Source organism: Mustela putorius, unplaced genomic scaffold (genome assembly GCF_011764305.1).
Source record: "Mustela putorius furo isolate JIRA1106 unplaced genomic scaffold, ASM1176430v1.1 tig00003911_pilon_pilon_pilon, whole genome shotgun sequence".
Lineage (NCBI taxonomy): Eukaryota > Metazoa > Chordata > Mammalia > Carnivora > Mustelidae > Mustela > Mustela putorius.
Genome location: NW_025422058.1, coordinates 77,738 through 91,383, shown reverse-complemented (window position 1 = coordinate 91,383; position 13,646 = coordinate 77,738). Strand labels below are relative to the sequence as shown.

Below are 13,646 nucleotides of genomic sequence, written 5' to 3'. Positions count from 1 at the left end.
TTCGCAGTCGTTAAGTAGACTCTGAAGAGAGGCTCATGCAAATGAAGTCATCCTTTGGCACTTCCATTTTTGTTCTGTCCCAGCCTCTGGAGTGGACATTCTGGCTCATACCTCACTCTCTCCCTCTCTAGGAAATTTGGCATAGGAAAGAGTTTGATAAATCTGTTCACAGTAAGGCTTGACAAATGTATTATTTTTCCGGAGGTTATACTTTAGAAAAGTTCAGATACTTATTCTTTTTTTTTTTTTTTGGTTATATTATCATAGCTTCACTGTATTTCTAATTAAATTATCTACTTAAAAAGGCAGGTAGGTGTTGTGACCTTATGTAAGGGTTATGGCTTTCAGAGTCCATTCCAAGAGATTTTAAAAATAAAAATGTTCTGAATCAATCATCTAAATAAACAAAATTTTAAAAATTGAAGTACTGTCGACATACATAAACCTCTCAATAACTATTACTATTCCCACTATTCTTCCTGGCTCCCAATTATCAAATATTTAGCACCTGCCAAGCGCTGGACTAATCACTTGGCATACATTTAATCCTTGTAAGTCATTAGAATTTTCCATGACTCTGTGTTTATTTTGGACTAGAACTTTATTTCCTCTTCTATGGCTTAAATGATTATGATGATAACAATAAAAATATTTAGGTTTGTATTGTTTCATATTTTCTAGAAGATGTAATCTTCTAGAACATGAACACTGCTCCTAGGACCAAGGAATGGGAATTTTGTTGTTCTTTATTCTTAAATTAGAAATGATAAAATAAGCACAAAATTAAGGTTACTTAGAGAATTTATTTCACTGAAAAAGTAAGTTTTCTCTTCTATCATTGTGATAGACTGAACTATGGCCCTCCAAAGATGTTGATCTCTTAATCTCAAGAATTTGTTAATATGATCTTACATGCAAAGGGACTTTGCAAATGTGAATAAGTTAAGAGTCTTGAAATGGGGAAATTATCCTATATTAATCCATGTGTTTCCAGTATAATAACAAGGGACCTGATAAGAGAGTGGCAGGAGTGTTAGAGTCAGAGAAGGTGACAGGATGACACAATCAGAGAAGGGAAGGGAGAGAAATTTGAAGATATAATTCAATGGCTTTGAAGATGGAAAATGGGACCATAAGCCAAAGTAGTCAGGCAATTCAAAGAGTCGGAAAAGGGAAGGAAACAGATTCTTCCTTGGAGCCTCTAGAAGGAATGCAGCCCTGCTGATACCTTCATTTTTAGGACTTTGATTTCCAGGACCACAAGATAATGAATTGATGATATTTTAAGCCGTGAAATTTGTAATAATTTGTTACAATAACAACAAGAAATGAATACAGTCATTTTTGGGCAATATCAACTCAACAGTGGATACCAATTATAGCTAGACAAAATTTCAACCATTCCTTTTGGCTCTTCTGTGGTCCTTCAGACTTTGACTATTTTAGAGATGACTTGAGTCCTAACAATAGATTTTGAAGGTGCCTTACACATATGTTTACCAATCACATCTTCCCTGTCTATGGATCCCTTCTTCATTGCACCCCCACTGGTGGTCCACATGGGACTCAAAGCCCCATCCATTCTTCCTGCAAGGAAAACATTCTAGAAATTCACCAAGGGAAATAAATTAGCTTCACTACTTATTTTTAAAAGGCAATAGAATTTGTAACTCCTGAGCACTCTTCAGTGATACTGATATTTTTACCTGTTCAGACAATTGTGTTGACACCATCAAGACGGTGAAGAAGTTTATAGGATGGTGGTTAAAAATCTGAGATTTGGAATAAGAATCCCAAGTTTGAATTCCTAGCTTACCTGTCTATACCTTCATTTCCTTATCTGTAAAATGATAAGAGTGTTGTACCTACTTGATGGAGTTCTTGCAACGAATAAATGAAATTATCTGTATAAAGTTCCTTAGCACACGTTCTACTGCATGCAAATTCCTTATATGATAGATACCATTCCACTAATGGAAAGGATATCTTCATTTCTAATAGGTCCAGAAATGATTACTCCATCAGACTTCACTGTATTGGACGTGCTAACTCCCACAACGACAGGTTTGGAATGTGAGGTATGGCTGGGTGATCTAGTCCAGTTACTGGAATTCCTCATAGCATCTGTTCAAGTTTGTGTATCACTATCCAAATGCTATTAAACTTATCTTGCTATGTTCTGTAGTCTCTCTTTGCCAAGAGATAATAAGAAATATGCATTACATTTTAGCAATTTTTTGGTGCCCTCTTAGAGGGACAAACAACTGTATTTTCTCACATGGTTTAGACATGTCCTACTGATTAGATTCTGGTCACACTAAAAACCAAAATTCAGATGAAATCTTTTTTTTCTTCCTTAAGATTTTATTTATTTATTAGAGAGAGAGAGATGAACATGAGGAGTGGGGAGTAGCAGAAGGAGAGGGAGAAGAGAAGCAGACTCCCCACTAAGCAGGGAGCCCAGAAGAGGGCTTATCCCAGGACCCTGAGCTCATGACATGAGCCCGAAGCAGGAGCTAACTGACTGAGCCCCTCAAATGAGGTCTTAAGTATGATACTTTAATAAAAAGTTAACTAATGTGGGCTGCTCTGTAAGATGGGAATTCAAAAATATTTATTAAGCAGCTATTATATGCCAGGCACTATGCCAGAAAACAAAGATACACATTGGCAAGCAAAACAAGTTCAGCTCATTGGACCCCAGAGCTTATAGTTGTCTTGGCTGAGACTTGAACACTTGGTTATCTTCTTGCTTCCAATGTGCTACTTGTTTGATAAGCCAACTATTCATTCCACCAATATTTATTTAACACCATTTTTGGCCAGGCATTATCTAAGTACTATAAATAAAGCAATATAAAAGCAAGCAAAAATTCATGCCTTTATGGAGTTCATATTCTATTGGAGGCTCTAAGATAGCCAGTAAGCAAAATAAGTTACTAAATTATAGAATGTTAGAAGGTGCTGCTCAAGGAATAATAAATCTGTTTTCAATGACATGCTCAGAAAATCCTCCCAGATAAAGTAACTTCAGAGTAAACAATCTGAAGAAGTTCGGAAATGGATCCCTGCAGAGAACTAAGGCAGTGGGAATAGCTGTGGAAACCAGGAAACAGGGTTCCAGGCAGAGGGACCAGCAAGTGCAAAGGCCCAGAGGTAAAAATATACCTGACATTTTAAAAGAATATTAAGGAGGCCATTAAGCTAGTAAACAATAAGATAAGAAATAAATTAGATTATTTAAGGCCTTGTAGATGATTGTAAAGACTGTGGCTTTTATTTTAAAAGACATAGGAAGACAGTGGCTATTTCTGAGCAGAGAGATTACACAATCTGATTTGTTATAGGATCATTTTAGCTGTTATGTTGAGAATAGGGTGCAAACAGACAACAGAACCAGTTAGGAGGCTATTGTGAGAATTTAGGCAGAGATGATGGTGGCATGGACCTGGGGAGAGCAGTGAGGATGGTGAGAAATGCCTGGGCTCCGAGTGTATTTTGAACATAGAGGGCACAGAATTTGCTGAAAGATTAGATGTGGGGTGTGAGTAAAACAAAAGCATCAAGGATTCTAAGATCTTTTCCTTCAGCAATTAAAGGATAAAATTGAGTTTTGCGATGTGAAGACTGAGATTGTTCCTAGACATCAGAAAGGTGCAGATGTACAGTTCTGGTAGACATAAATAGAGCTTAGAGCAGAGGTCAGGCTGAATTCAATTTTGGAACTTCTCAGTGATGGGATGAAATCACAAAAGGAGTGGAAGCAGATAGAGAAGAGGGGCAGGAGGAAGATATGACAACAAACGAGCAAAGGATAGTGAAATAGGAAAAAATGGAGGAGATTGTAGGTGGTCTAGAAGCTAGGGAAAGAAAACACTAAGGAAGATGGAGTCCTGTGCTATCTTAAATACGTTAGGAGGTCAAGCAAGGGTAGGTCTGAAAACTGATCGTTGGATTTGGCAATGTAGAGTTCATTGGTGACCTTGTTAAAATAGTTTCAGTAGAATGGAAGGTAGAGATTGTTTTAGGTGTTTAGATGTTGTAGGGACTCTAGTTTTTGTCCAACTGCTTTCATTTTCCTGGTTAAACAGAAAGCAGAGCGTCAATACTGGGAGGTGATACAACCACATCCAGAAAATTTTAGAAAATCAGACTTGACTATTTGCCTCCCTTTGGCTCTCAAATTTGGGAGTGCTCACCTAATAGTCTCACCATTTTGAGAAGTATTTAACCTCTCTTATCCTTAATTTTGATCATATTTAATATTGGAATGATAGAAACTCAACTCATAAAGTTTATGGAGAAGCAAATGAAATAAGCTACTGTTAGTGTACGGCATATAACAGATGCTAAATAGATGTTAGATTTTCTTCCCCATCCCCTGAGATGCAGTATAGAGTAGTGGCCAAGGTCACAGATTCCAGAGTAACAATCCCTGAACTTAAATTCTAACTCTTCCACTTACTAGTATGGGATCTTGGGCAAGTTACTTTGACCTTCATCCTCCTGATTTCCCCATCTATAAAAGAGGAAAAAAATAATAGTACCTACCTCAGAGGGCTATCGTTGGGGGAGTGAAATGTGTTATTAGAATAATGTCTTGAACATAATATGTGACATAAATATTTGATCATTGCTGTAATTATTACTATAACTTAAATATAATAAAATTTATATATTTTAGAAAATCTACCACTGATTTTTTAATATGTTTATCTAGAAGTCAGTGAGCTATATATAAAAATTAACTTATAATGATTTTGGGGCTCCTGGGTGGCTCAGTGGGTTGAGCCTCTGCCTTCGGCTCAGGTCATGATCTCAGGGTCCTGGGATCAAGCCCCGCATCAGGCTCTCTGCTCAGCAGGGAGCCTGCTTTCCTCTCTCTCTCTCTGCCTGCCTCTCTGCCTAATTGTGATCTCTCTCTCTGTGTCAAATAAATAAATAAAATCTTAAAAAAGAATTAACTTATAATGATTTTATCCAGAGGCTATTAAACTGATCTCTCATATGAATGTTTAATGAAATATATATAGTGTTAAGTAATAGTTTTTTTAAACTGACATTAACAGAAGTTATAATGATACATTAGCTTTGTAAAACATATGAAAGCCTGACCTGTACTGTATAGGTCTGTTTGTAAACACTAATGAAGACAATTTAGAACAAGATTTCAATGTGCTCAGATGTTTGAGTATATAGGCAATTCTGATATCAAATCAGTATGAAGGTAAAGCTTAAATTAAGTTCAAACTGAGCATTTTAGAGAGAATACACCAATAAAAATTGTAGTGAAATTTAAATGATCTCTCAAAAGCTTTTGTATTTAGGAAATATATACTATGGGTATTGGGATTGGGCAATTAAAAAATTAATTGAAAACATTTGTTAAAAAGAGGAAAAAGAAAACTAATTTTCTTTTTTATTAACAGCCTCAACAATTTGATCCTGTTTATAATTGTAGCCAATATATATGTCTTAATATGGAATGGCAGTTGTACAACTGGTCCCTCAATTGCCCAAAGGACTTGGAAATGCCCGACTGTGGTTTCCGGGGAAGGCCCGTGCAAGTGAACAGCGATATCTGCTGCCCTGAGTGGGAATGTCCTTGTAAGTTTGCATTTCTTACATGGCAGGCAGTTTTCCAATCAGGAGGAAACTATTTTTTTTGAGCTGATCACCTCACTCATCACACCCAGTTATTGCTGAACTTTCTCCATTTAATTTAGGATTTTATTTCCCAGTATGCAAATTTTAGAGTTGCTCCTTGTCAAATGTATTAACACTAATTTAAAAGTGTGTGTGTGTGTTTTTAAAGGAGTTATCATTAGTACAAATACAAATAGTGAATAGACCAAATCCATTCTCTACCATGTTTTTTAGGTCGGTGTTCCATGTTGTCAGAGCTGAGCATTATTACATTTGACGGAAACAATGCAGCATTGTATAGTATGGCTTCTTATATCTTAGTAAGAATTCCTGGGGAAATTATAGTTGCTCATATTGAAAAATGTTCCATGAATCAGGTAGGTCATAATTCATTCTCGTGTCATTTCTTCATAAATCTGTAGCTGATGTACACTGCAACGTTAGATATTGTCAGAGCAAGAGAGGGCTCAAGAACTCACTGAGATTTATCTTCTAGTACTTAAAAAAATGTTTCATGTGAATATATTTAGAGGCATGTAATATTAATTTGAATAATGTTTTTAAGAAGTCAAATAATATATTTTTAAAGTGTTTTTTATACATTTTTTTTCAGAATGGAAATTCACTTAAAAAGCTAGTGAGTATTTGTAAAGTGTTTCATAAATTTCTTCTCTTCATTGCTAAAGTTTTGTTTTGCTCCATAAAGTTTTAATTTTTTTTTTTCAAATTAAGACACCCTCTGGAAGAATGTATGGACTTTGTTTTAAGAAGTTAAATTTGACAACATCTATGCATAAAATACTTGTTAATCGGGCAGCAAGAAAGGTAAGAGCTCAAAGTTAAGAGAGCCTCACATTGGAGAAAATTAAGAAATTATATTAAACACGTTTATTTCCAAAAGCAGGGAAAATTAAATATATCAGTGGAGTTTCATTATTATTGTGTTTAATCATTCATTTCATGGACAGTAAAAAATTGTGCTTCTTAATATTATATTTCTCCTTCCATAATGTACCACGTGTTGCAAATATTTCTCCCCTTGTGACGTTAGCTATAAAAGCCATGTCAAAGACATGAAATCCCTTTTAGGTAATGTGAGTGCCCAAGTTCCAGAGTGAACATTAGTGTTTTAAATTAAACAAGGTAGAAATGATGTAAAAAATGAGGGATCACAAGGTTGAAAAACCTAGTAGTTAAGAATACCAGAATGCTGACCACCGAGAAAAAAATAGTTTCAAAGTGCTGATGATGTTAATTTTTCAATGAATATGTGATAGCTAAAATAAAAAAAAATGAAGAAATATTTAATGACTGAAATAAACTGAAGAAGGGGGATGTTTTATAAAAAGATCGAAAAAAGCCATTTGATTTAATAGGAAAAAACCTTTATCCCAAGGAATATGTGTTTACTAGAGAAGGGTAAGTTATAAACTGGGTATTTCACTTATATGGTTCTCTCAAAAATGTAAGAAAATGACGTGTAAAGATTTTGCTAAAATGACAGATGTTACACACTTTCTAGGAATAATTCTGTCTTTTTTAAGCACAGGCCAAACATTCTAGACTGGAAACAATATGAAAATGAGCCTAAAATATAGTAAGGGGTTAGAAAGCTTTATTTTAAGTAAAGTAAAATATATGAATGGGGGAATTGTTTAGATGGTAGCATTTGTATATACTTCTGATTCAATCAGTTGATTCATTGACAGAAAATGAGGGAAATAAATTTAAACTTACATCTGGTCAGTGCTATTAGTGAGCATTTGGGCCAAAGGAATTATTTATGGTTTCAACTGATTCATATCTGGTCATGTATTCAGTTAAGAACTAACTCTTTAAGAATCATTTATTGAGAGTTTGTGTGATAAAACAAGAAGATCCTGGTCTCAAGTAACTTGTAGCTGTATGTGAGGTACTTAAATGTAATTGTCTGCCAATTAGAAAGCAATAGGAGGTATAGTGATAGAGTTTGACTAATATATCGCAGAAACAGGTCACCTAATGCAGTTCATAGGATGGTCAAATAGGTGTTTTTGGAGGAGGTGACAGCTAAGAGAAATCTTAAAAGAAAGTGGAAATTAACCAGGTAGCAGTAAGACTATTTCAGCCTGCAGATGGCAGTATGAGGAAGATATAAAGATGAGAAACTGGATGGTTGGTGAGATATGACCCAGAAAGTTTCTCTGTCTTTGTCATTGTTTAAAACAGTGTTTTTCTAAATATAATGCTTGGATTGCCTACATTTGTATTACCAAGAGTACGTTTTAAAAATACAGAGCCTAGTATCGCATCCAAGACTAGGAAATAGAACTGCAGGGAAACTTAATCTTTACCAAGATTGACAAATGATTATGAAGAACATTATAGTTGAATGGTGATTTCGAAGATCAAAGAAAGGACCTAGATTAAAGAAAACATCCTAAAAATAACTCTATTATCTTAGGTTCATATTAGTAGATAATCTTGTAATCAACATGTATTAAGGGAAACGGACAGAAAGGCATAGGTAACACAGAAGAAAGTTAAGTTTTGAAGAAAATAAGGGGCAACAAGTTTAGAACAAATACTGAATATAGAAAGATACAACAAAGGAATAATAAAATAACTAGAAGTTGTGAGAAGCTGTAGCAGCAGCAGAGAAATAAATTTTTAAAAACTTAGGAAATAGTTTATATTCAACAAGAAGAAATGGAAACATCTGAATTCTACTTCTTCTTCTTCTTCTTCTTCTTTTTTAAGAATTTATTTATCTATTTGACAGACACAGACCACAAGTAGGCAGAGAGGCAGGCAGAGAGAGAGGCAGAAGCGGGCTCCCCACTGAGAGCCCGATGCAGGGCTCGATCCTAGGACCCTGAGATCATGACCTGAGCTGAAGGCAGAGGCTTAACCCACTGAGCCACCCAGGCACCCCCTGAATTCTACTTCTAATGTGTATATTGAAACATAAAAATTTGTCTAACATTTGTAAACTTATTGTGTCATTTTAGGTAGAAGTGGATTCCATTGTTGTGCCTCTGCCCTTTACAAATCAAGAACTATCCATAGAAGATTCTGGTACCATGTATGTGATTACGACTCCAGCTGGACTAATCATAAAGTGGGCTCACCTTACAGGGATCATAGACATTCATTTTGGCTTTCAATTTAACTTGTCATCTTACACAGAAGGACTCTGTGGTGAGCATTGCTCTTCAAATCTTAATTTCTTTTCATTTTTTTTTTCCTGTTCACATTACACCAATGGCCCCTGATGCCCCACTTTTCATATTTGAGGTGTAATGTTAACTCTCAGTTCCCCTGTGAATACTATTTCATCCCAATAAATGGGTTAAGAAGCAAGAAGTAACATTTCAATTTCCATATTTTATGAAAATACATGTTCACTACTACTATCACAATACTGTTTGTATTCCTACTATATTCTATATCTATCCTACTATATTCATCTTTATTAATTACTAATAAAGTACCAACTGTTATTTTATATACTTGAATTTATTCAATTCTAATAATAGCCCTCATAAGTTGGTATTAATTTACAAGTGAGAAATATGAGTTACAGAAAGATTAAAGGCTTAAATGGGTTTGTTTCTTCCTTATTATGTTAAAATTCGAAATAAGGGAAAACTTAGTTGCTTAAGTCACGTTGAAAGTTACATGCCGGGAACAAACCATTCTCAATATTTATCCCAGTTTTATTATAAAGTATAATGCCTAAATGTATCTTTACACCTGGTTAGTATCACATCATTTTACATAGACACATAAAGAGTTATATTTTTTTGACACGTAGTTATAAACTAAAGGAAACAAATTTAAAAAACCCAGGTACACAACAAAATAAAAAAATATAATACTGAATTTGATATCTGATGGAGGTTATTCTCTTTGTAGCTCTGTGCTCTGAAGAGAACATCAGTTTCCTCATCTTTAAAATGGGAATAGCAACATTCTACCTTCAAGATTGTTGTTAGGGTTGAATGTAAAAATTAATGTCAAACACTTCACACATTGTTTAATACACACAATAAATCCTAGCTTAGTAAAATATATCTACTTTAATCTCACCAAATATTAATTGACTAAAAGTTTATGGATCACCTTCTGAGTGTTTGTGGACTCAGTGTTTGGTATTGACAACATAAAAACAAATAAGACTGTGTCCTCTCTCTCAAAAACTACATAAAACACCCAGATTTCTTCCTTAAAGCATTTAGTGAAAAGTTTTGTATGCAAAGATTTTACCTTTTTTAAAGGTTTACCTTGCCTATTTATAGCATGCTATACATTGCACAAAGTTCCATGGGGAATGAAGATTATCACTGTGGAAATAGCTATTTTTGAGTATGTACAGTATTGGTTAAACATAATCCATAGTGTTTATTGAGTAATACTCAGAGACTTTAGGAATGCATATTTTCTCTGATGATTTATCATTTCTGCCTGCTATGATTTCTCTTTGATCTTGTGGATTTTTCTCCTTCACTTATTATCAGCTTATACTTTTACAGACACACTCTGCTAACTGGATTTTTAAATAATCACTGTTTTATTTATTTATAGAGAAGGGGGTAGGATTGAATTTTTGCTAACTGAGGGTCACCCCCTAATGTTTATGACCTCCATAGTGGGTGAAGAAGGTTTTTGTTAGAGGGAAATCTGGGTGCTGTCGGGTCTGAAAAAGTTGCAGCGAACAAGAATATGACCCAAATTGAGCATGAACACCAGAATGGGAGATCTGTATGAATACTTTGTTCTGGCCAGAACTGTGAAGTGTGTAGGACTGGTGGCTGGAGTTGCAATAAGAACAATTTTTCCTAGCAGTTACCTTTTTCCAGGAAAGTTTAGACTTAAAAAATAGTAGCTGCTTGACAATATAGTTCACTTCACTTGAGTTTTTTTATTTGTTTCTTTTCATTGCCTTCAGTCATTTGTATATGACAAAGCAAATATGGGAGCAGCAACCTTTATGATCTTAAATATGCCTACTTGAGGATTAAGATTTGATACTTGAAAAAAATGTTCAATTATATCTTTTGTAGCCGGTGCCTTGGGGATTAAGAAAAAATATATCTTAAGGTATGGTGGGCTTCAGATAAAGTCTGATCAGGGTTCTGGGCTGATTTTCTGCCCTCGCCTTGAATCTGCACTCCACGGCATGAAGAGTAAGCTCTTCCCCAGTCTGGCCTTCCTCAGGAAGATAGAGGGCTATAGCAGATCCAAGCATCATAACCACCAATAGGCCATGTCATCATAAGGAATAGAGATTGTCTATGTCTTAGAATTTCGAGGTCAAATTCTGTTTGGCAGTGGTTGTTTAAATGTTGAATGTATCCATGTGTCTAGGTGACTGCCTAACCTGACTGGTGTATTATCTGTAACAGTTGTTAATGCACAGGAGTAAGGACTACCTTTATGCCAATCGTGGCCTTCTCCTGTAATGGTGATGGGGCAGGGATACTTCCTGAAGCAGAATTTAATGTTTTCAGGCAGGGTTTTCCTGGAGGAACGGATGCCGGGAGGCAATCATCAAATGCCCACCACCTTAAGGAATATCTTGGAAAGCTTAAGAACTAGTTCTTCAATTGGGTGATAGTGGTAATAGTGAAGGAGTGTGGGAGTGGAGTCAAGCTCCTCTTTCTTCATTTTCTATCATCTTTACACATTTCTTAACTTCTAGGATTGTGGTTTCTTCCTTATTTGGTTAAGAAAACTCTGTATTGGGGTACCTGGGTGGCTCAGTCATTAAGTGTCTGCCTTCGACTCAGGTCATGATCCCAGGGTCCCACATTGGGGGTCTCTGCTCAGAGGAAAACCTGCTTCTCCCTCTCCCACTACCCCTGCTTCTGTTCCCTTTCTCCCTGTGTGTCTCCCTGTCAAATAAATAAATAAAATCTTTAAAAGAAAAAAAAAAAAGAAAAAGAAAACTCTGTACTATTTTATCAAAGAATCAGATACATAATTTAAAAATCCATCAACATTAAAGTGAAAGGATATACATTTGGAACCTTGTTCAGTAAGTAATTTATTCATTTAAAATCAATTATTAAGATGATATATTTCTGCTGCCTACATTTGGTTTGAGTGAAAAAGTTTTTCCTTCTGAATGTCACATATCTTTCTAGGAATTTGCAATGAAGATCCGGACGATGATCTAAGGATGCAAAATGGCACAATTATTACAAATATGGAAGACATAGAATTATTTATTGAGAGCTGGGAAATTGAGAAATCATTTGAAGTAACAACAAGAAGACCTGTTAGGAATTGTACTGAGCATGACTGCAGTCACTGCATTGAGCTATTGAAGAGAAGAGTTTTCCTTCCATGCCATAATAAAGTAAGTTAAGGGAAACCATAAATAAGAACTGTCATGTTGGATGTGTTGAGAGTTAAGCCAATAAATTCCTGTTCTTGCCATGATGTTCTTCTCCTGGAAATAGTTTAGCCCCAAACTTTCTGTCAGTATGCTTTGGATTTCAGAATCATTTGCTTTTATAGACTTAAAGAGATAGGAAGGATACTTACCTTTTTTTCTCCTATGTTTTTTCAGAACTGTATCTACAGTTTTCAAGAAAAAATGAAATTCTGTCCTATGAATAAATGCCTCTAGGAGAAAGAAATCAATGTCACTTGATAACCAAATAGAGAAACCAAGACAGTGAGGATATTGTCAGTTCTCTATGATCTTGGCATCTTAGGTGTATACTTGTAGTAGAGCCTGTCATATATTCAATTTAAACATTTTTTATTTATCTCCAACTTTCTGACTTTATGTGACTAGTATATATTTTAAGTAATCTCTGTCATTAAAAAAGAAAGGTGTATTGTTAGGGACACACAGGACAGATAAATATGGCATTTCATGAATCCTTTAGTGAGAGTTTGTGAGCATCTAGTACTTCCAAGGCATCGTGTTAAAGTCCTATGACCCAAAGATGAGTAAGACTCTCCCACCTCCCATGCTAGATTATGGAGTGTAGATCCCATAATTCTCACCCTGCCCTATGAGTTCAAAATGGCATATCTTTTGGGAGCTTCAGTTTTACTTGGAGATATGGATGCAGATGGGTTTTAAATGTTCACATTTTTTTTAAAAAAGCAAGTATATAAAAATGAAAAAAAATAATACTTTAAAACTCAGTTTAGTGTTATTTTAATGTCTTTTTAAAGCACATGATGTTTTGGACACCTGGGTGGCTCCGTTGGTTAAGGGTCCGCTTTCAGCTCAGGTCATGATCCCAGGGTCCTGGGATCTAGTCCCGCATTAGACTTCTTGCTCAACAGGGAGCCTGCTTCTCCCTCTGCCTGCCACTCCCCCTGCTTGTGCTCTCTCTCTCTCTCTCTCTCTCTCTGACAAATAAATAAATAAAAATAAGATCTTTAAAAGAAAAAGCATGATGATTTTTTAAATGATGTGTTTTTTGTAAAGATTTTATTTATTTATTTGAAGTTTCTTTCACTTACACTTAACATACCTGCCAACAACCATCTTCTCAAGGTGTATGAGGTCCTCTACCCTCTGGCCTACCCACTTCTCTAGCTTCCTCTTTGCTGTACCCTTCTGGCTTACTAAGCTCCAGTCTCCTGTCAACTCTTTGAATATTCCAAAGTTTTTCCTGCCAGTGGGCTTTTAAACTTCTAGTTTTCCCAGCCGGAATACTTCTCTCCTCTGATTCATTTTAGTGTGTTGACTCCACTGGATCCTATTCAAAGCCTTTTTTTAGTTACGAGATCTGCAGACAGAGAATAGGTCTGTGTTATTGACCTTTATGCTCCTCATGCATAGGACAGTGTCTGATAAGTAGTTAGGTGTTCAATAAATTAGGAAAGCCTGCTTAAGTGAATATATGAATGGGGGATATAGGAGGTTCAGCTTTTGTGGTTTAACTGGAAAGGTATCTAACTTTTTACTTTGGATAAATTAAGTCATGTGGGATTTCAAAGCAAAATACCCAGAAAAAGCTTGGAAACATAGTTCTGGGGCTCAGAGGAGG

General features: G+C 35.5%; 1 protein-coding gene across 2 annotated transcripts in view; it reads left to right on the top strand.

Annotated features, from left to right (window-relative positions):
• Positions 1–13,646, top strand: part of OTOGL (otogelin like) — a 136,191-nt gene that overhangs the window by 98,976 nt on the left and 23,569 nt on the right. For both annotated transcript variants that reach the window (XM_045069092.1, XM_045069091.1), the window contains 8 exons: position 334; positions 2,008–2,078; positions 5,430–5,607; positions 5,881–6,023; positions 6,260–6,283; positions 6,379–6,471; positions 8,637–8,826; positions 11,775–11,989. In XM_045069092.1, the coding sequence (XP_044925027.1) occupies position 334; positions 2,008–2,078; positions 5,430–5,607; positions 5,881–6,023; positions 6,260–6,283; positions 6,379–6,471; positions 8,637–8,826; positions 11,775–11,989 (915 nt within the window). The remainder of the gene's footprint in view (positions 1–333; positions 335–2,007; positions 2,079–5,429; positions 5,608–5,880; positions 6,024–6,259; positions 6,284–6,378; positions 6,472–8,636; positions 8,827–11,774; positions 11,990–13,646) is intronic.